This window comes from Lathamus discolor, chromosome 3, assembly GCF_037157495.1.
Source record: "Lathamus discolor isolate bLatDis1 chromosome 3, bLatDis1.hap1, whole genome shotgun sequence".
NCBI lineage: Eukaryota > Metazoa > Chordata > Aves > Psittaciformes > Psittacidae > Lathamus > Lathamus discolor.
Genome location: NC_088886.1, coordinates 5726481 through 5747866, shown reverse-complemented (window position 1 = coordinate 5747866; position 21386 = coordinate 5726481). Strand labels below are relative to the sequence as shown.

The 21386-nt window shown below is 44.5% G+C and overlaps 1 protein-coding gene across 2 annotated transcripts; it reads right to left on the bottom strand.

Moving 5' to 3' along the window:
• Positions 1-1218: 1218 nt before the first annotated feature.
• C8B (complement C8 beta chain) lies at positions 1219-21386 on the bottom strand. Of its 2 annotated transcripts, XM_065673243.1 has the most exons (12): positions 21206-21384; positions 19496-19649; positions 18330-18471; positions 17377-17518; positions 14906-15038; positions 13870-14067; positions 11495-11735; positions 8628-8756; positions 7544-7707; positions 4625-4778; positions 3281-3349; positions 1219-1888 (listed from the first exon to the last, which is right to left on the bottom strand). In XM_065673243.1, the coding sequence occupies exons 1-12, from the start codon at positions 21328-21330 to the stop codon at positions 1737-1739; spliced, it is 1803 nt and encodes a 600-aa protein (XP_065529315.1). In that variant the 5' UTR covers positions 21331-21384; the 3' UTR covers positions 1219-1736. The 2 variants fall into 2 exon arrangements, with proteins under 2 accessions (XP_065529315.1, XP_065529316.1); XM_065673244.1 differs by lacking the exons at positions 1219-1888; positions 3281-3349 and adding an exon at positions 4068-4510 and having other exon boundaries at positions 21206-21386.

Genomic DNA, 21386 nt, shown 5'->3' with positions numbered 1-21386 from the left:
CACACTAAACCATCCCACACAAGGCTTCATCCAACCTGGCCTTGAACACCGCCAGGGATGGAGCATTCACAACCTCCCTGGGCAACCCATTCCAGTGCCTCACCACCCTAACAGGAAAGAATTTCCTCCTTATATCCAATCTAAACTTCCCCTGTTTAAGCTTTAACCCATTACCCCTTGTCCTGTCACTACAGTCCCTGACGAAGAGTCCCTCCCCAGCATCCCTATAGGCCCCCTTCAGGTACTGGAAGGCTGCTATGAGGTCCCCACGCAGCCTTCTCTTCTCCAGGCTGAACAGCCCCAACTTCCTCAGCCTGTCTTCATACAGGAGGTGCTCCAGTCCCCGATCATCCTCGTGGCCTCCTCTGGACTTGTTCCAGCAGTTCCATGTCCTTTTTATGTTGAGGACACCAGAACTGCACACCATGCTCCAGGTGAGGTCTCACAAGAGCAGAGTAGAGGGGCAGGATCACCTCCTTCGACCTGCTGGTCACGCTCCTCTTGATGCAGCCCAGGATACGGTTGCTTTCTGGGCTGCGAGCGCACACTGAAGCCGGCTCATGTTAATTTTCTCATTGACCAGCACCCCCAAGTCCTTCTCTGCAGGGCTGCTCTGAATCTCTTCTTTGCCCAACTTGGCTTTGAGTCTTTTCATAGCAAAATCTTTCCATCACAGATGTCCTAGCCCAAGTGGATTAGCAACGCAGCTGCTGAAATACAAGCTTTCGTGGGATCAAACCAAGGCACCAGAGCCTGCTTGGGGCAGAGGCAACTACTAAAGGCAGAAGACCTCAGGGAATGTGCAAAGATGTTTGTTCCAAGATGTTCCATTTATTCTGCCCATGGCAGAAAAGCTGGCTGCTGATCCTGCACATGTGGCCATCTCTCCTTCCTTCCAACATCCCCAAGAAGCAGAAGGAGCAGTGGCTGCTTTCCAGTTCCCATCCAAGCAGCATCCCGCTATCCTTCCCTCCCTTTCAAGAGAGCCAGAGCCTCGGTGTATCTGAGCATACCAGGGCATATCCAGTACTTTCAGTGTATCTGTTCTACTTCAAGCAATGGGCAGGAGGAAGCTCATTGCTGCAGGAGGAATACAACTGCTATATAGTCTAACAACACTAGTGTCCCCAGACTGTTCTTCCCAATTCAGTTTTCACTCCTTCAAGACAATCTCTAATACAACGGACATTTTAAGTTAAATACAATAAATTGGGAAACTGGGGTATGAGGCACAGCAGCTCTAAATGTCACATTAGATACTACTGTGCTGGTTGAGATTTAGACTTTAATATGCTGTATTTTGCTGCACATCACACAGCTGCCTTCACAGAAGCTCCATATTAGGGCACGTTCTGGTGCACGTAAGATCAAACAGTCTTTCCTTATCTCAAAGGAACCTTCACAAACAAGACAAGTGGAATTTAAAATCATGCAGCTACCAAAGAAGGCAGGAGATAAAGCTGGTCTCAGCCCATTGCAATAAAAACAAAGAAAAGTAAAACTATTAAGGAGAGTAAGCACATTCAATCCCATGAGACAGCTGCAAAGCGTGTCTGAAGGTGTGATTTATAACACATATCCAGTTCCCAACATCTTCTGAAGTGTTTCCAGCTTCAATGCACTTGGGCGAGACTCATAAGCAGATTGAGGCCAACTTAATAAGCCAGTCAGATGACATTCTCCCACTCCATTTGCAGACTGCTCATCAGTTCTATGCAAGTTCCTACTGATTCCCTCTAGCAAGTAACAGTCTCAGCATCAGGCCCTGAGCATGATGAGCCACCATTCTGTGGGGCAGGGCTGTTGCACTGTCGTCTCCTTGTTTGTTGACCTCCTGAACATGGAGACCAGCTGGCCCAGCAACCCCAGTTTCCATTAATGGCAGCATCTGGAAAAAAGAACCCAAAGCCAGAAAGAATTGTCAGAATAGAGCAGCTCTTTCCATGGGAATAGCTGTCAGCTTCCATGAATCACATTTAATACAAACAGCTCTGCCCCTGTCCACAGCACTAAGAATATACTTGAGTCAACAACAACGAGTGATTGTTTTAAAGATGTTAATCCTCTGTTCAATATTTCTGGTCTTCATTCAAACTATACTTTATACAGCAAGGACAAGGGAAAAAACCCAATTAGCTTTATATTTGCTTGTAGGATGTTTCTCTCTCTGACTTAGTCAAGGCTAGGTAAGAAAAACAGCAACTAAACTCATGTCAGCCACATTCTGAGCTGCTAGGGAAAACGTTAGCACGTTCTTCTTCAATGAACAACAGCTTGAATATTCAGTTTTCTATCCATCGCTTTTCCTATTACACCGTTTCTTCTGGGCCCTGGCCATGTGAGTGACATAAAGTCAGAATCCTGAGAATCATGGAGCTGAACTTGGAGACAATACATAAAAGGAGGAAAGGGGCATGAGGAAGGAAGTTACATGTTGACAAGTGGATGGATGTGAGTCTTTGGGAGGGTTGAATGCGATTATGCGTGTGGTAAGCAGACTGGAACAAGGTGTAAGAGACTCCACAGTTTAAAGTTCCATAGAATTCCTTAGAAACACCTACAAAATTGACCCTCTGCATGGTGAAATCTTGGCTGAAAAGTGTTTTAAGCTTAGCTGGGACACAGACATACAGAATGAATACTGGATAACAGACTGAAAACAAAGCTCCATGATAGATGCAGTACATCAAATTGTGGGATGGTGCCAGAGCTCTGGGTGCCTGAGATCTGGTATTATTTAGCACCGAAATTAACGAGCTGGAAGAAGTAAACAAAATGATTAAATCCACCGATCATCCTAAACTAGGAGTTAAGAGCATCAGTTGGAAGACAGCAGGGCTAGAAAAGTGACCAAGAAGCATTAGTAAATGCTTCAAAACAACATAATAAGATTTAAAGATTAAAATGCACGGTAGCATATCTGGGGGAAAACAGTTTGCAACATATTGGCTGTATCAAAGGGAAAAACTTAAGAAACAGAACTGTTGGAAACCTGAGGCTTGTCGTGGATTGTATTCTGTATTCTGATACAAATGCCAGGGACATTTATGCATGTTAGCACTGCAAAACAAAGCCATCCCCCTGTGAGTGGCAAAGAAATATAGAAGAGGACAGGCAAAGCATATCTGTCACCTTTGCAGGACCCTAACACCTTGTCAATTGGGCTGGGCATAGCAGAGACAGACAGCACATTACTCCCCATCCATCAGCTGCCATCCCTGTCCCTGGACACTCCTAAGTATACCTGGGACTGTCTCCATGGATCTGGGGTCCATCTTACCTTTTCTCTCGTTGATCTCACAGGCAGTGCCACTGTAGCCAAGGGGACACAGGCATTCACACTTGGTTCCTGAAAGTAAGCAGAGATGGTGGGACTAGAGACTTCAGGTCACAGCTCCCTCCAGATGCCCATTTGTTTTCAGGGCTTCATCTTCTGCGAGTAAGGGACAGCAGGTGAATTATCAGCATCTTTCTGTAATGGTGAGAGTATAAAACAGCAATAAAGCAGGGAGCTGTGACTACCCTGCTATCCCTCTCACCTTCCTGGTCATTTGTTGCCATCGCTGCTATTGCAGCTCAACCTCAACTACATCAGTGCAGCAGTTCAGCAAGCCAGGGTACCACAGAGTTCCCCTGCTCCTCTCCAAAAGAGATTACCTTGGTAGAGCTGAGAGGCAGCAAACTGCAGGATCAAGAATGAGCACCTAGGACAGGAGCATTCCAGCTTGGCTTTGTGCAGAGGAAAAGTCCATGTAACCCTGCTTTGGCTGCCCAGGGCTGGGATGTGCATCCCACAGCAGAATGGGAGCTCCCACTTAGGAAAATAAATGGTCATTTAAACCTCTTGTTGAGAAGATCCTAAAAGAAACTCTAACCTGACTCAACTCCTAAAAAGTTATTTAAACAAGGGTAATCACGAGACAAATCCTTTAAGTGCTACAATCAACTAGCTGGTATGTGAAAGGATGGTTTCTGCATTAGATGATACATTTAGATGATAACGATTCTCATCAGGACTTTTGCAGATGCAGATTGGAATTAGGCACTTGACAAAATGGTCCTTTTGTTAGAAGCTCTCATCACATTGTATCTCTCTGTTTAAGCAGTGCAGTTTTCATTCAATTTGATTATTTTTCCCCTTCATTTTTAAATCACAACCTCCTTACAAAGGAGGACAGCTTCTATTAAAAGTGGGGGGAGGTGATGGTGCTAACTGCGCTTGGCACTTGTATGGTGCTTTTCATCTTCAAAACGCTTTTACAAACACTAATTAATGCTGAGACAGTAGTCACTTCTCTAGGAGGACGGATGCAGTCTTAAAAGCAAAGGAGGAGACTTAAAGATGTCAAGGCTTTTTTTTTTAATGCAGAATTGAGAAGGAACAAATTCTTCCACAAAATTGATACAGGTGGTCACCCCCATTTACAAAGACACATCCCTTGACTTTACCAGCTTTACTTATGGGTGGCACTGAAGAAAAAGACCAACTTAGATACAAAAAATTAATTACCTGGAAAAGAAATGACAGGAGAAACGAAAGAGCAGGTCACTTATCAACCTTACTCACTCCCCACACATTCCCAGCTCATTTCGTTCATAGAGAAGAGGCGCAAAATGCACCCACCTTGCAGAAAGGGGATGCCATTGCTGCGGCAGGGAGCACAGCGACAAGAACTCGTCTCCATCTGAAACTCATCAAGAGCCCGTCGCAGGTTTTCTTTTATTGTGATTGCATTGGCCAAGTCAGTTGGAGTCACCAGCTGATACAGCGGCTCTGCCTACAGGGAGGGAAGAAACTGCACTGAAATCCAGACTTAAGATTGGTGTGAGCATTGCTGGGCTCGGTGGTGGCACAGCTGGAGAGGGAAATAAGGGCTCCAGGTTTCCCATTAGTATTCCCTTAAACCTTGCAAACAACAAGCCAGTGACATGCGGAATACTCACAGGGATCCTTCCCTTGGTTTATAACACCAAAGGAGTTGCAAATGCATAACAAAATACAATCATAGAATCATAGAACAGTTAGGGTTGGAAAGGACCTCAAGATCATCCAGTTCCAACCCCCCTGCCATGGGCAGGGACACCTCACACGAAACCATCCCACACAAGGCTTCATCCAACCTGGCCTTGAACACCGCCAGGGATGGAGCACTCACAACCTCCCTGGGCAACCCATTCCAGTGCCTCACCACCCTAACAGGAAAGAATTTCCTCCTTATATCCAATCTAAACTTCCCCTGTTTAAGCTTTAACCCGTTACCCCTTGTCCTGTTACTACAGGAATCATAGAATGGTTTGGGTTGGAAAGTACCTTAAGATCATCTACTTCCAACCCCCCTGCCATGGGCAGGGACACCTCACACCATGTCACCCAAGGCTCTGTCCAGCCTGGCCTTGAACACTGCCAGGGATGGAGCACTCACAACCTCCCTGGGCAACCCATTCCAGTGCCTCACCACCCTAACAGGAAAGAATTTCCTCCTTAGATCCAATCTAAACTTCCCCTGTTTAAGTTTTAACCCGTTACCCCTTGTCCTGTCACTACAGTCCCTGATGAAGAGTCCCTCCCCAGCATCCCTACAGGCCCCCTTCAGATACTGAAAGGCTGCTATGAGGTCTCCACGCAGCCTTCTCTTCTCCAGGCTGAACAGCCCCAACTGTTAGTTAACAAACTGACAAAGAAGTTTCATTAAGTCCTTTCATACCCATTCTTTTGATATTGACATTTTCCAATCAGTTTTGCTCAAACTTATGTTTCCTGAGTGCTCTCTCACTCTGATTTACAGAACGTCCTTCCCAAACCCATCCACAAGAATCTCCTTCATTCCTCCTACAGCCACACAGCACAGCCAGAGGCACATGGTCACAGGCATTCAAACTGGCACCTTCACTACAACCACTTCACTTTTCAAGGCTGATTTCTCTCTATGAAGCCAAGATAAGGGTTTCCACTGTCTTCAGAAGGGAGAGGATAGTGATCCTCATCTGCAGATGGGGTCGGTGGGAGAAGATACGGGGGTGCAGAAAACAGTGAACATGCAGTAGGGACCAACAAGACTTCGACCTGCTCATCTGTTTTTCTCCTGAGAACAAGGGAAAGTTAAAGAATGGTCTCAGTATTGCCAGTCACCCACTCATGCCAGAGGCATGCTCAGTCTACAAGAAATAGAAGAATGTTTCAATAAGATAACACTCATTTCCTCCTGCTGCACATCCTCTCTTCATCAATTACATGATCCATACTTTGCCTTTTGAATTCACATCATACAAATGAGGAAATACACTAAGAGTGACCTGCCAAGTCCCTTCAGCAGATGATTTATGAACTGATTTGCTTTAGTTTTCCCTAACTAAGCATTCTTGGGCTGACATTTAGTCACACTCTGCTGGTACTTTTGATCTTCAAGCCCCACAGGGATATTGGTATGGAAATGAAGGATTATAGATAACCAAATCCAAATTACATCAGTCCACTGGGCAGCCTGGTCACTGATGCCAGGCAAGACAAAGAGCATCACCCTTTCTTGTGGGAGCGTTTTCTGTATGTGCAATCTAGCACAGACGGTTGCAGTTCTGTGGTCTCCTGCCCAGAGACATCCCAGGGCACTTCTGAAAGGTCAATCCACAGCACACCAGGGGTTTGGGAAAGCCACCTCTCCTGCAGCAAGTGCTAGGCAGGCACTGGCTGTGTTTCCAAAACAGGGATTTGTGCTTTGTTTCCTAGTTTTTCAGAATTCATCTCTTTTTTTTAACGTAATGTCGGGATTTCCAATGAGAAACAAGCACCTTTTACAAATAGATTTGCTGCCTAAAATTGAGTTTCACCATTAAATCAAAGACAATAATGGAATTAACTTCCAACACTACCAGTCCAAACTCCTGTTTAAAAGGATATTTTCTCACACCTTTGTACTGTTCACTCTGAGTGAGCTTATTTTGACATTAACAGTGCCAATATAATATATAATATAAATGCCAAAATAGCTACATACTTCTGCTCACTTTTTACTCTTACAGTGCCTTGCAGTTCTAAACCTCTTCAGGATCAAACCCCCTTCACTTTTCAAAACCTAACTTGTATTTCTAAGGTTCAGCTAAGCTGCACGAACACCCAGGCATGGATGGTGAACTACCTGACCCTCTGAACCAGAGAGAATTGCTGCTGTATAGTCACTGGTGCTCACAGAAGGCAGAAGTTTCAAGAACAAAAAAGTTCTTATAAAATATAAGCTGCTAGATACGTATGATTTGATAAGTGATACACGGGTAAAGCAGATGCATCGTCTGATCTACTTGGTAGGCAGCAAGTGACCACATCTGCATCACCAAGTTAGAAGGGTTAAAGCTGTTTACTTCACATACTTCCAACACATCACACCTTTGATTTTCTGAACACCCAGCCTTAGAGAAACTAATTTGCATTACATACATCTATTATTTGCCCCATAAATCTCCCTGTTTTCTTTAAATCCTGTTTACTCAAGCACAGAGTTCTCCAAGCTGCTCTGCCAAGCGAGGCTGAATGAAGTGACGGGTACAGTACCTTTAGCTTTATGATTTCAGGGTTGTACTGTACAGCATCTCCCCACTCCTGCATGAGTGCAGCAGTTGGCAGGTCCTTGTAAGCCAATGAGGTAATGTGTTCACTTGCTCCACCACGAACGAGGACGATGAAGTCTTCCACATACTGTTTTTTGGAGGTGCTGTCTGCAAAAATGCATTCAGGAAGTGGCCAGCTCTGCTCAGATATGTCTTTGTGGATTGTAGTTGAATCCCAGACTGGTTTGGGTTGAAGGGACCTTAAAGCTCATCCAGCTCCAACCCTCTGCCACAGGCAGGGACACCTTCCACTGGAGCAGCTTGCTCCAAGACCCTGTCCAGCCTGGCCTTGAGCACTGCCAGGGATGGGGCAGCCACAGCTTCTCTGGGCACCCTGTGCCAGCGCCTCAGCACCCTCACAGGGAAGAGCTTCTTCCTAGTACAAGATACTGATATTCTGAATACAAGATATTGAGATAAAAGCTAACATCTAAACACCCCTGTATACGACCCATCCCACTGAGAGGGCAAAAATGGTCCTCTTGAAGAGAAAAAGGTACTGAAGCCTGGTTTCCTACCCTGCATATCCTGTGCCCTCCTTGCAGCAATATTTCTACCCTCCTCTCCTGCACCCTATATCTTGACTCTACATTTCCCCCCTATGGTTGTAAGTTTGCAGGTCATTCCGCAGCCCGATGCTCCTCACCACCATGAATACTGCCTGTTCTCCTCTGTGTATCTTCAGCTGCATCCTCCTCCCACTGCAACACCCCCAGCTTCCCCTGAGGCTTCCACAACACCATCACCTCCCTGTTTTCCCCATTTGGGCTTCTTTTTGGGTGCAAAAAGGAGCATGCTGGGCTGCTCTGCTGAGAGCTGGGTTGATCGATAACACAGCACCAACCAGGTGGGTAACGGTTGACCTGTCCCTACTTTTCTCTGGGACACTGAGCAGATATTTCTTCTCTACCAAGCAAATAACCAAGCTGTGAGGCATCTACACCTCTGCTAAGCAGGCAAGACCACAAAATCTTGTTTTCACTATGACAAATGCTAGAAATTAAATGGGAGAAGTGCTTCATGCTTACCTCCAATCTCTTTTAGAAGGGATTTACAGCCGGCATCAGTTATTCCAAGACTCAGATAGACGCTGTATATATTTGCACCAATGTTAAAGCCACGCTGTGCACATTTCTGGACATCACTCAAAGAAAAACCTTAAACAGACACCAAAAATTTGGAGTGTTTTAATACAAGTGTTTGATGCTTTATGTCCATTTACACAGAAAATGGGAGCTGATAAATATTTTTCCTTTGGGAAGAAAAGATGTGATGAACAAGCTTTTTTTTTTTGGATATTTCACAGATCTATATACAATGAAATTAAATCTCTGCCTTTTATAGAACTCCAAAACCAAGGGGAAAAGCAAGGTAAATGCTGGAAGAGGAGGCTTTTAATTGCTAACCCAGCTGCATGGGGTTATGCAGAGCTGCAGTGGGTGGGAGCCTGGGCTGTGACTTAAACACCATGTCTTTGACAAAGGACTACCCACCACTCATCCGCATCATCAGGAGCCAGGCTTATTCAGAGTACCAGATGAAGCAGCTTTTCCTCCCTTTGCTACCTCACATCTCCAGTCCTTTGCTGCCAGAGGAACTATAACTGTTTCATGGAGGTTTCTCCATAAAGCCCTACTACAGTGGTTTTTCCTGACATGTAAGAATTTGCCTTAAAAATCTGCAAATCCTTCCTATGTTCTTCTCCAAAGCCCTTGCTGACCTGACACTCAAGAACATTTAAGCAGTTATCATGGTGAAACACCAGATACGACACTCAAGTATCTCGTTTCTTTCTCTGCTTTTTTGTTGTAATCCCCCATCTCTCCCTGAATTCTTTACTTTTTTTAGTTAAACTCATGTCTTGATGATACAAATGAGCTTGTACATGAGTTTACATAGCTCACAATACAAGTACGGCTGTATGCCTGTCCTGTTCTTATGCTCTTCTCATACATCTGATATTGGCCAGTGACAAGATCAGAAGAGAAGACGCACTGAGTTTTGGGTTGACATAGGATGGCCGCTATTAATGTTCATAGTCATGTACACCTGAGGGCAGGAACCACTATTTTATGACATCCTTGTACAGCACAATCCAGACCTCTCTCCTGCTGCCTTTCCCACTAAAAGCATTAAAACATGAACCACAGCCACATCTGGCATATTGGATTATATGTAAGAGAAGTGCAAGTACTAACTATAGGATGTAACGTTCGATACTACATAGAATCATAGAACAGTTTAGGCTGAGGAAGTTGGGGCTGTTCAGCCTGGAGAAGAGAAAGCTGTGTGGAGACCTCACAGCAGCCTTCCAGTACCTGAAGGGGGCCTATAGGGATGCTGGGGAGGGACTCTTCGTCAGGGACTGTAGTGACAGGACAAGGGGTAATGGGTTAAAACTTAAACAGGGGAAGTTTAGATTGGATATAAGGAGGAAATTCTTTCCTGTTAGGGTGGTGAGGCACTGGAATGGGTTGCCCAGGGAGGTTGTGAGTGCTCCATCCCTGGCAGTGTTCAAGGCCAGGTTGGATGAAGCCTTGGGTGGGATGGTTTAGTGTGAGGTGTCCCTGACCATGGCAGGGGGGTTGGAACTGGATGATCTTGAGGTCCTTTCCAACCCTAACTATTCTATGATTCTATGATTCTAACAGTTTAGGTCAGAAGGGACCTTAAAGCTCATCCGGTTCCAACCCCCTGCAACGGGCAGGGACACCTTCCACTGGAGCAGCTTGCTCCAAGCCCCTGTGTCCAACCTGGCCTTGAACACTGCCAGGGATGGGGCAGCCACAGCTTCTCTGGGCACCCTGTGCCAGCGCCTCGACACCCTCACAGAGAATTTCTTTCCATCTGCAAAAGAAGACTTGATTTCCAGCACAAACAGTACAAACAGAATGGATCTGAAGGGAAAAACCTGTATTCTCAGACTAAACCTACCAATCCCCAGTGAGAACTTACAGCTCAGCTCAGCACTGGGGGTAGTGTGAAAATGTTGGTACTACTGTAGGATCCTCATCTGGGTCAGCACATGCTGACAAGTAGCATTTTCATGCAAATAGTGATTCACATTAGTTCAAAGGAACACAGCTTGTGATGGGCCCACACCAACAGCTGAGAAATTGGGCAGCGCTAATGATTTGAATATCTGAACTCTGAATCTAAATTCTGTCCCTCTGGGCTGTATCTAACTACGGAATAAGCAACTTCCTAGACAGCAGAGAGCAAACTGAGTCACACACAGCAGAGTCCACAAAATGCTTTTGCAAACAGACAGCGAAGGCAGTTACTCACTCCCATGCCAATGAATAAATAAGAGAGTGCAGCTATTGATTAAAGTCACACGGCGCGCTCTGTCCTACACAACAATCATCATTTCTCGCAGAAAAGGAAGCCAGAGTCAAAGAGCAAGAGCAATGTCAGGCACAAGAGTCACCCAGCAAATTATTTACTGTTTCCTACATGCTGGAAAAGCTCTCGAGGCGAAAGGTGTTTCAAAACTGTCATTTGAAAAGCAATGGAAAAAGAACTTGGGTGAAGGTTTTCAAAGCTAACAAAAGCATTCAGCTACACGATTCTCATTCATCTCAACATCTTGTCAGCCTTCAAAACGTGTCATCTAAAATACTTGCTACAGGGCCCTTTTTCTGTGAACTGGCAGCACCCAGAGCTTGAGAGCTAGATGAAGCCCATGATGCTGAGCACGCTTTGAAAACCAGGCTCTTTATTCACTGCCATAAAGCACTTTTACTCCCATACTTCCTGCAGGCTTTCTTTGAGATGCTGACTCCTTTTTCCACTATGTCTGTTTCCTGACCTCAGACCTGAACCATCACTGGGTGCCTGCAGAGGGGTCTTCCCACCATAAAGCTGGCTCCAAAGCTTCTTCACAACCACATACCTGCCTTTTGGAGCTCACTGCTGTTCATGACTAAAGTATATTCGTAGATGCCACCGACAGTAGCCTCCGTGATGTAATGGGTGCCATAATCCCTGTAGAGCTCTCGGTACTCCCCATAGCTGTACTCTGATGGGAGCTGATGGAGTCTCTGCAGGAACTCGTAATGCAGCATCAGGGCTCGGGGCTTCAGCTTATAAGCAGCAACAGCCAGCTCAGAACGGGCATGAATGAATTTGCTGGACTACAAGAAACACAGAGGCACAGAAGAATCCAGAACTGAGGGACGATATTCTTGTGACAGCATGTAGTTATTTGCTATTAAATAATGAATGCTGGTCAGGATTTACTAATTGAAGTTTGCAACTGGAAATCTTTAAATTTAGCAAAACCAAACCTTTTAGTAGCAAAGTTTCTGAAAATCAGGATTCTGACGGGTATTAGAGAGGGCAGAAGGGAGAGACACCCATTAGATCTAAGGTGATGACTTAGGGCATGACTGGGACATGGGCTCCAGAGGCTCCAGGCTCTGCTCTGCCAGATTCAGGGTGCAAGGACACAAGCAGCATCCCATGAGACTGCTCTACCCCTAATAATGTTGCCTTTGCCTCTCACAAGCTATCCTGAAAGATTATGAAATCTAAAATCCTGGTGATTTATATGTGAAATGGGAATTCTGATCCAAACTAATATTTGTGTCTCACAGAATATGCCATTAATGAAACTCAAAGGAAGAAAGGAAACACAAACACACATGTATTTATATGTCTCTGTCTAGGTATGTGTACAGGGATAAATATTATGTCTCCCCATTCTGACATAAAGGTCAGGAACAGAAGAGGCATTTTGTTATGTTCAAAGGATTTAGCGTCCATTTTTGGGGGGCCAGCAGGACAAGCACATGGGGGGGGGGGATGTCAATGTAGAACTCTGCAGCTTAGATCATAAAATCAAGACTTAGTATTGGGGTTCTTTATGGATATATGCAAATGCTTCTCACACACCCCGATCTTGTCATGGGAAATGCCTCTTTGCAGGAAGCAAATGCGAGTTTAATAGCAACAAGGAATACTCTGCCATTCCCGAGTGCACTTTATACTGTAGGGAGAGACATAGATCAGTGCTACTATTAAAGCATTGACAAGAGCTAGGTTTGTTTACTGCAATAACAGATAAAAAAAGAGAAATCAAATGATGCTGCACACTACCTCAGACTAAATCTCATAAACCAGTCCTAGGAGTTATAGATTAAAGCATCTCCAGTCAGCTTAAAGTGTGCCTCAGATCACAGCTACGACCGAATCTCTGCAGATGAGACTGGAAGTGATTGTGCCATCCTTATTTTGTGTTGTGCTGAATGATGTGGTCAATGATGTACTCAGCAGACAGACCACATCAGCCAAAGTAAAATGGGATGCGTCTGTGTAAAATTAAACCTATGGAAGGCCTGCTAGCAGTCTTTGTTTTACTTTATTGTCAATGCTGCCCCACAGTTGAACACCTTGGCTTAGCTGTTTGCATTACCATTTACTGAAGCAACAGCTCCTGCCTTGCTGATGCCCCTAAAAGAGGGATGGCTCTTCATGCGGGAGATGATATTCAGCAATGATGGCACAGACACTGCTGAATATCATCCATGCAATAGATGCATATTGTGTGAATGACAATAGCCATCCACATCACAGTCTGGTTTCACGGGATTTCTAGAACTGCAGAAATCCTATATGCCCTTCTTTCACCCCATATTTCTCTACTAGTCACTGTAACTCACTCATAGGGCAGAGAGAACCTTGGGCTCCAGTGTTCACTAGCTAAACCCCAGTTCTACCTGTGCAGATTCCCTTGGAGGAGTCACTGTGCTGCTTATACACACTGACCTGCCAGACTGCTTTGGCATCAGTGGTAAGAACTTCTTAATGGCTGGCAGGGCAAGGTGCACTGCATCCCATGGCCAGGGTACAGCACCAAGACCCTGTTAGCAATGTCGCTTGTATATCTACTAGCAAGTCCATTGTATGGAAGAGAGGTTATTTGAAGTGGCTTTTTAGTTTCTTTTCTTTCTAAATGACTTCACTACAAACATCCAAATGTGGATGCCCAGCAGGACAATGGACGATTGCACTTGATTGTGGCTGACTCTGGAGGTCAAGCATTCTGGTTCCTGGCCGACGGGTGATTAGAAAAGCTCTCGAGTGCTGTAAGCACAGATGAAGTTGTTGTGGCCTTAGCAAACAGTTGACCAACACAAACTGTAAAGTCCCATCAAGAGGAAGCATTTAATGTACCCTAGTCAGGGCTGCTAGCCTGAGGATGAGGACCGGACCGATACACACATACAGACAACATGTTAGCAGAGGATTAAGTGGAGCAGTGCTTACAGTTGAAGAAAACCTCTTCATCCTTTGTATGAACTTCTTGAACCTGTTGTCATTTGAATTGTAACCAAGTTCAAACACTCGTGGTATTTTTATACCAAAGCTGAAGCTAGACTGCGAAGCTTTTGCCTTCAGGACACTGCTTTCATAATCTGAGTAGGAGTCGTATTCAGTCATTGTAAATTCATATTTGCCTTTGGTCTAAAAACAAAGCAAAAAACAACACATCTAATTTCCTGCATAGCAGTTGTATACCTGAAGCACAGGGAAGGAATACAGATACAAATATACTTGTGAATTAATGCTTGCACTTTGAAGATGAAAAGCCTTGTATAATTGAAGCACTATTATTATTAGCACTGGTACTTCAAGAATACTTGATTTACCGCAGCAGGAATGCTACTATCTCCTCTGTACTGCAATGACCTTAGGCTTTTACTTAGTATGTCAATCTCATGCAAAGAAGGTGAATCTTGGATGCAGGCATCAATTAAAGTATGAATCCTAAAAGGAAAAGGTTTCCTAGTGGGCAACACTCAAAAATATCATGCTATGTCATCAAAAGCATTAAGGTCAAATATATAACATCTGAAGTATAGCTTTGAAGCTTTCACACAAAGCATGTGGTATGTGGCTATATCCTAGGCTGTTGCACAAGGACAACTTTCCCAGTCTGGCTCCTGAGGCACTCTGCAATGCTGGGTGGCTTTTGGGCCCTCTTGGACAGATGGCATCGGGATGGTTAGGCTCAGTTTTTGCAATGACAAGGTCCAAGAAAACACGCATCTTGCATGAAAGACGCGCTTCCATCTATTCAAGTGCACAAGGATATTGTAAGGGGATGTGTCTAACTTCATAGAGAGGAGGACATGGGGTATGATGATGTTCTAGAAGCAGGGCTAAATTCAGTCTCATTCCATTTGGTATCATGAATTTTGTGATGCTTTATAAAATGATTAATAATGAAGCTTTATCAGTATTGCACACTAAATCCATTGGAATATACACATGCATATTTGCAGGCAAATCTGACACATACCTCTGGTGTGTAGCTTTCTACATTGTACGGCTTTCTGAATCTTGTGTCCATGATATAATGGGGAGAACATCCCCCAGCATAGTACCTGTGATCAAGAACTAATCCTTCCAAGTTGTTTGTGAAGATATTTAACCTGCACATGAAGCATAACAGCAAAATGCTAAGATTATTATCTATTTTAAAGTAAATATCAAATGCTTTGGCTGAGAATGGCAAAACACTGTTCTGTTTGGCTGAGGGCTCCCTGTTTCATACTTGGACAGAGCCTTGGGTGACATGGTCTAGTGTGAGGTGTCCCTGCCCATGGCAGTGGGGTTGGAACTGGATGATCTTAAGGTCATTTCCAACCCTAACTATCCTGTGTTCTATGATTCTTTATTTTGAAACCCCAAAAGACAGTTTTGCCTTTTTCCCTGACCAACCAACCCAGTTGCTCCAGAAAAACTAACAAGGAAAAAGAGAGTCAAATTCGGACACTTTGATGAATACGAAAGGTAATTTTCACCACCCAGCTACAAACGAGACACCAGAGATTCCTGCCACCAGCACCAGCAACTTTCGTAGCCTGTACTGGAACTCTCTGGGAAGAGCAGAACTGGACCAGCCAAGCCCCTGTCCCACCAGGCTGCCCACCCTGAGCATCCCCAAATGCCCGCACTAGTATAGCAGCATTCAGCAGGATCTTCAAAGGCAGATTTGCCAACCCATGTCATTAATCCTTACTATTTTTAATTCACCTTTCTTTGTTCTGGTTTATCAGTCCTAGTCTTTGCCAGGTTGGTCAAAGATCAGCCAGAGGTCAGGAGAGGGAACACGAATAAAGGTACTCAAGCAATTGTCCTTGAAAACACTGGGAAGCTTCTGTTTGATTTTAGTGGATAAGGGACAGTAATCTTAACCTAAGAAAGTATGCAGCAGTGCAACCTTTTTAGCTGAGGCGATTAAACCCCATCATTTGCTTTTCCTATTGCTCCTGTTGCTCACTGTCAGGACCCCCACACATCACCCTCGTAGCACACAGCTGAGGACATGGCACTCACCTCCACAAACTCACCCCCAAACAGTAACGAGAGTCATTAGATGAGAATACACCAAAAAGAAGATAAATTGCTAATAGCCCATGTTGTCTCGCCATTAGCGCTCCAGTTCTCCCTTAGATCTGCCTCTCCTTATTTTGGGGAGAGGGACTGGCGCGATAATGACTCCGAAGCTGTAAAATATTAACTCTAATTTTAGAATCAGCTGGAAAGAAGGGAAGGCCACTGAAAGCAAATTACTGAGCAACTGTAGCTTCAAAGAGATGAGAAGCGTGTTCCTATAATTGTCCAACATTATTTTTAATTTTGATTAAACCCAGCAGTACAAAGCATTAGCAGTGACGTGCAGCAGCCGCATCTCCAGAGAGCAAGAAGGAAATTATCATTTTTTCCTGGCAATACGATTTTTCTGGGTTTTTTTTAATGTAAAAAGCATTTTTTTTTTCCTGCAGAATGAGAAAAAAACTCTTTTCACACAGTCTGATCTTAGAGAAAGTTGCCACAGTTTTAGCCTGTAAAAGCTGGATCAATTCAGACATGGATTTTAATCCCCACAAAGCTGGAGTTTGCTAGCATGGAGGTTAATCCTACCCCACTCACACAAAGGACACAAATTCCACAACCTCTCACTGTCATGGAAGAAATCCAAGGAATTTTGACCTCCCCCCAAACCAATACAAAAATACCAATCCAAAAATACCAACCAGGTTTCAGTGTTAGGCAATCCAAGATCATAGAATCATGGAATGCTTTGGGTTGGAAGGGACCTTAAAGAGCACCTAGTTACAAACCTACCATGGGCAGGAACACCTTCCACTAGACCAGGTTGCTCAAAGATGCTGATTTAAGTCACTATAATGAATGATATAGCATTATCTTCAGATTTTAACAAACCTTCTTTTGCTTTTATTTCAAAATCACAGTTTGAAGCAGTCTTTCAATTCCTAAAGGATGGGACATTCCTACTTCCCAGAGACTGGATTAGGCCAAAGTCTAACTGTATTTTCATCTGTGCAAAATAACTGGATTATAGAAACTCTCCCAATGATTCATTTAAGTGCAAGTACCCATAGACATCAGAGAAACCTTCAGTGTCAACACTTCCCTCTTTACTCACCAAGTTTTGGCAACACAAAGAGCTCACACAGGCCCTTGCACAACACTTGCAAACTGAGCTGATGGTCTCCACAGGGTGCACAAGTGCCCTGGGGTATATCTGGGACTTTTACTCACCTCATTCCTCTCCAAAAGGCTCATAAAGTCAATAAGGATTTTCCCATCGGGCTTTGGACCAGGACCCAAAGGCTGTCACATCCTAACTCCTGGATACAGCAGTTGCTGCATCTTTTCTCTGCTCAACATTTATGTCTGCAGCCACATAAGATCATTCTTATCCCTAACTAAGGAACCACCTCATGAAGGTCACTGACTTACCCTTTTGCCAGATTCTCTATTCCCCAGTATTGCTCCATCTTCTGGTCACATTTCTTAAACACTTTTTTGCAGTTCTTTTCATCTGACTGGTCCCCACAGTCATCATCCCCATTGCAAAGCAGCCTCTGTGGAATGCATCTCCCTAGGATGCAAGGTGTAAATTGCTCATAAAACAATCTATTATCACACACCCTGACTCAGAGCCTAGAAACATAAAACTTCTGTAATGAATGGCCGTATAATGTATGTATCTGCACTGATTTGTCAAACTCCACCTGCTCAGTTTGGCTAAAAACTTTCCTAATTCCTTGTTCAACCTATCAAAAACAGCAACACCCTCATTAAAGGTATAAAAAACCACTTTTTTTGTTGCTAAAATCTTTTAGTTTTGAGAACACATGCTGGAGATGGTTCACCTTGTTCATATACCTTGTATATGGTATTATTTCGCTCCCCCCTCCCATGTACATAATTACTGAGTTGTCCTTCGGGTACAGCTAACTGCTGTCTTGCTTTCCCATGCTGGTACAGTGTCCCTGAGGAATTAGTTGTTAATAGGGATGGAGGGAAATGGCATGAGGCCCACCATCATATCCCACTGTGCTCCTGGGCATGGTGTCAAAGACGCCCTTGGGCATGTGTCAAGAATGCATGTTCTCCTGTTGCTGTTGGATCCACTTGTAGCACACTACAGGTTTTGCTGATATAACTGGGATTTAATTTCCTATTCGGAGATTTTAAAGACATGCTTTAGACTGAGAGATGTTGTCTGATGGCTCACTCAAAATCACTGATATAAACATGGTATAAACCACAGCATAAACATGGCTGGACCAAGGTCAACTCCTGACATCTCTTTGGCCCCACAAACTCTTGTAGAAGCAGAAAATTCAGTGTCGTGGTCTCAGAGAAGCCACCTGAGCACCACCACTCCTCACCCCCTAAGTCCTTACCTGTAACTGCACACACAAACCCATCACATCTGACTTTATTCCTGCAAGGATTATTTGTAACACAGTCTTCAGTTTCTTTATCAGTGTAATCACAGGGATCTCCATTGAACTGAGAAGGTTGTTCCAGGCGGGCGAATCTGTACTGTGATGAAATAAAAAACATTGACTCAAAGTGCACAGAAATTGGGAATTTTACGCTTCCCTAGTTAAAAAAACAAACGTTTGTGTTGGGAGATCTGATCTAAGAGTTCTGTCATGCTAGAAAAAGAAGTGTCGGCAAGGAAGTGCGACGCTCGCAACGTGCCTCATCTCAAAGGTTTCTGATCTGCCACAGTTTCAATTCTACTAAGGAAGGATTGAGGACTGCAAGGGATGAAGGAAAGTTTGCTTTTCTTTGACAGTTTGTTTAAATGAGGCTGACAGAGTAGTGCGGGCATTTGCAAGAGGAAGGAAGGATTCGGTTACAGCTCCTCTCTTTCAATTAGCACTAGTAACGACATCCCTTGTTATTTTCTGTCAGTGTATTTACTTGGCCCTCTGCATCATTAGGGATGTTTTCCGCCCACAACACTGCTGTGAAGCAGTCAATTACTCCGTCCAATATGTTAGCCCTCCCTTTTCCCCCAGCTTTTCAGATTAACTCTTTGATATGAAGCTTCGCTCTTCCCAACTCCCATCACTGGTTATTCCTGCTTAAGCCTGGGAATGGCTTCTCCAACTTGTTAGCAGAGGTCTTTTTAGCAATGGGGATTTTGCTCTCCATGCTTCTGAGATCATTACTTTCATTTGACGGGGCTTCTTAGGTAGAAAATGCTCACTGCAGACAAGAAAAAGCATCTTAATCCTGAGAGGCAGCATCTCCAGGTCCCATGGGGGACCATTAGTGGGGATGTTGCTTTCCACTGACGCTGGAAGAGGACTGTGTTGGACAGAAAGGTACTGCAAAGCCTGGGCTTACACCTCCTTATCAGGACAGTGAGAGAGCCTGGAGCTACTGGGGGTGGTGAGCTGAAGAGCTAAAAGCCACCTGAAAGGAAAAGCCTACAGTCTCACCTCACGGGGCTTTCCTTGGCAGCTCCCTGCTCTTTGCCCAACCCCACGGACAAAAGAGACAAGGATTTGCCTCCTGGTTTCTCAGGCTTCGCGCCTAAACCACAAACACTCACCCTTTTCTTTTGGCAGGGGTCACACTGGCTCCATGAGGACCATGCGGACAGCGTGCAATCACGAGGCTGCAGCAGGTCGCTCACGGACCGGGCATGTCTGCTGTTGGCCGTGCTCTCGTTGGTACCGCTGAGGTTAAGGGAGTCTTTTTCACCACTGCATTCAATGACACAAGAGCTTCAGGCTGCGAAATCACTGAGTTGTGAGGACAGAGCAACTTGGCTTACCTATAGGCAAAACTACCGGCTAAAGAGAACTAACGCTTGTTGGACATCATCAGATCTTCTATGCAGCCTCTAGATTTCAGTACTGGTATTGATGCATACTGGTATTCAGTAGTGGTGTTGATTTCATGCTGGTATTGGTTCTATATGAAACCCAATCCACTCTTCAATACCCAAGAGGAGACCCCACTGCCCAAGAGTAAGTCTGCAAAGCACTCATCAGGGGTGACTCCAGCACATGCGTTTGATCTAGCATGGAAACTCAATCCATGTCCCCACCAACCTAGGGGTTTATCTCAAGCTGTGCAAGCCCTACCAAATAACGTGGCCAAGTGGCCAGCAGTAAAATCTGCACCATCAGTGGCTGCTCTTGTGCCATCGCTCCCTGCTGCTCGCTATATGGGCAGGACTTTGGTACTTCGCTGCTGCACATGATAAACAGCTCCAAGGTCAGACATGTCTGTGCCAAACACCAGGCCCAATGCTGAGGGCTGGTGTGCATTCAGCACATAACCAGCATAAACACCTCCCTTTGCTGGGCAGCCCATTTTTTCTCTAGCTGGCCAAACCCTTTAGTCTTAGACTCTATTCTCAGTTCACAATAATCATTGACTTAATAATCCCATTCATCCCAGTAATGAACCTGAATCCCAGTCCCCTCTCGCCCTCTCACGACAACTGTCTCCCAGGTTTCCATTATGCCACAGCTAAAATGCTGCCTGCTCTTTTGACAGATTCAGTATTTCTGATTAAATCCTCGTCCCAGACAAATGCTTCCTTGTAGCACCTAATCTAAGCGGGAAGCTTTAGTGAAACGTTGACAATTAGTTTCTTTTCATACCTACTTTGACAAAGTAAACTACAACAGTGCTGCTCCCAATTCATCCACCAAGACAAGGAATAGCATCATCTGAAGCTTCAAGTATGATTCAGTGCCTGGCAAGGGGCTCTCCCATTACTGCATATTAAAAATCACACGGAATATAGGAAGTACAAAACCTCATCAGCTCACTGAGGCATGAAATCAGAGCTCAAAATCCAGAGGACAGTGGAAAAAATAGTTAGATTGCAAAGATTACAGTCACTGACTGACCACATTCCTCTAAAAGAGCAAAATGAATTAAGCTAGCAGGGAAAGAAACAACTATCAGCCACATTCTTGCCATTTATGTACTCAAAGAAAACAAAGCCCTGTCTCTCCAGCACACTGGCAGGCAGCTAGCACAGGAAAAGGTTGCATGTTGCAAGCAGAACTCCACATTACAACGATTTGTCATCTCAGGTTTACCAACAGGTTTACTCCTCTAAAGGCAGACACATTACACTACATTACTACTACACAAATCGGCATCTTTTGCTGTTCATTAGAAATACAGAAATCGCTCAAGACAGCAATTATGTGTTACACAATGTGAAAGCAGAGTCTGCACTGATTTTCACTCTGTATCATAGAGCCTCACAGACATTTCTTCAGGAACATTCACTTACCCAAAGCAATGAACAGTTAGGATGCAGAATAGGGTGTAAAGCAGCAACAGCGTGACAGTGTATGGAACAAAAGTGGTGCGTGCTGCGCTCATCGCTGCAAGGTACCATCGGTGATTTGGAACCATCACCGTTCCTGTTCTGGCTGCCAAGGGGTGGTTTGAAAACGATTCAGGTAGAAAAA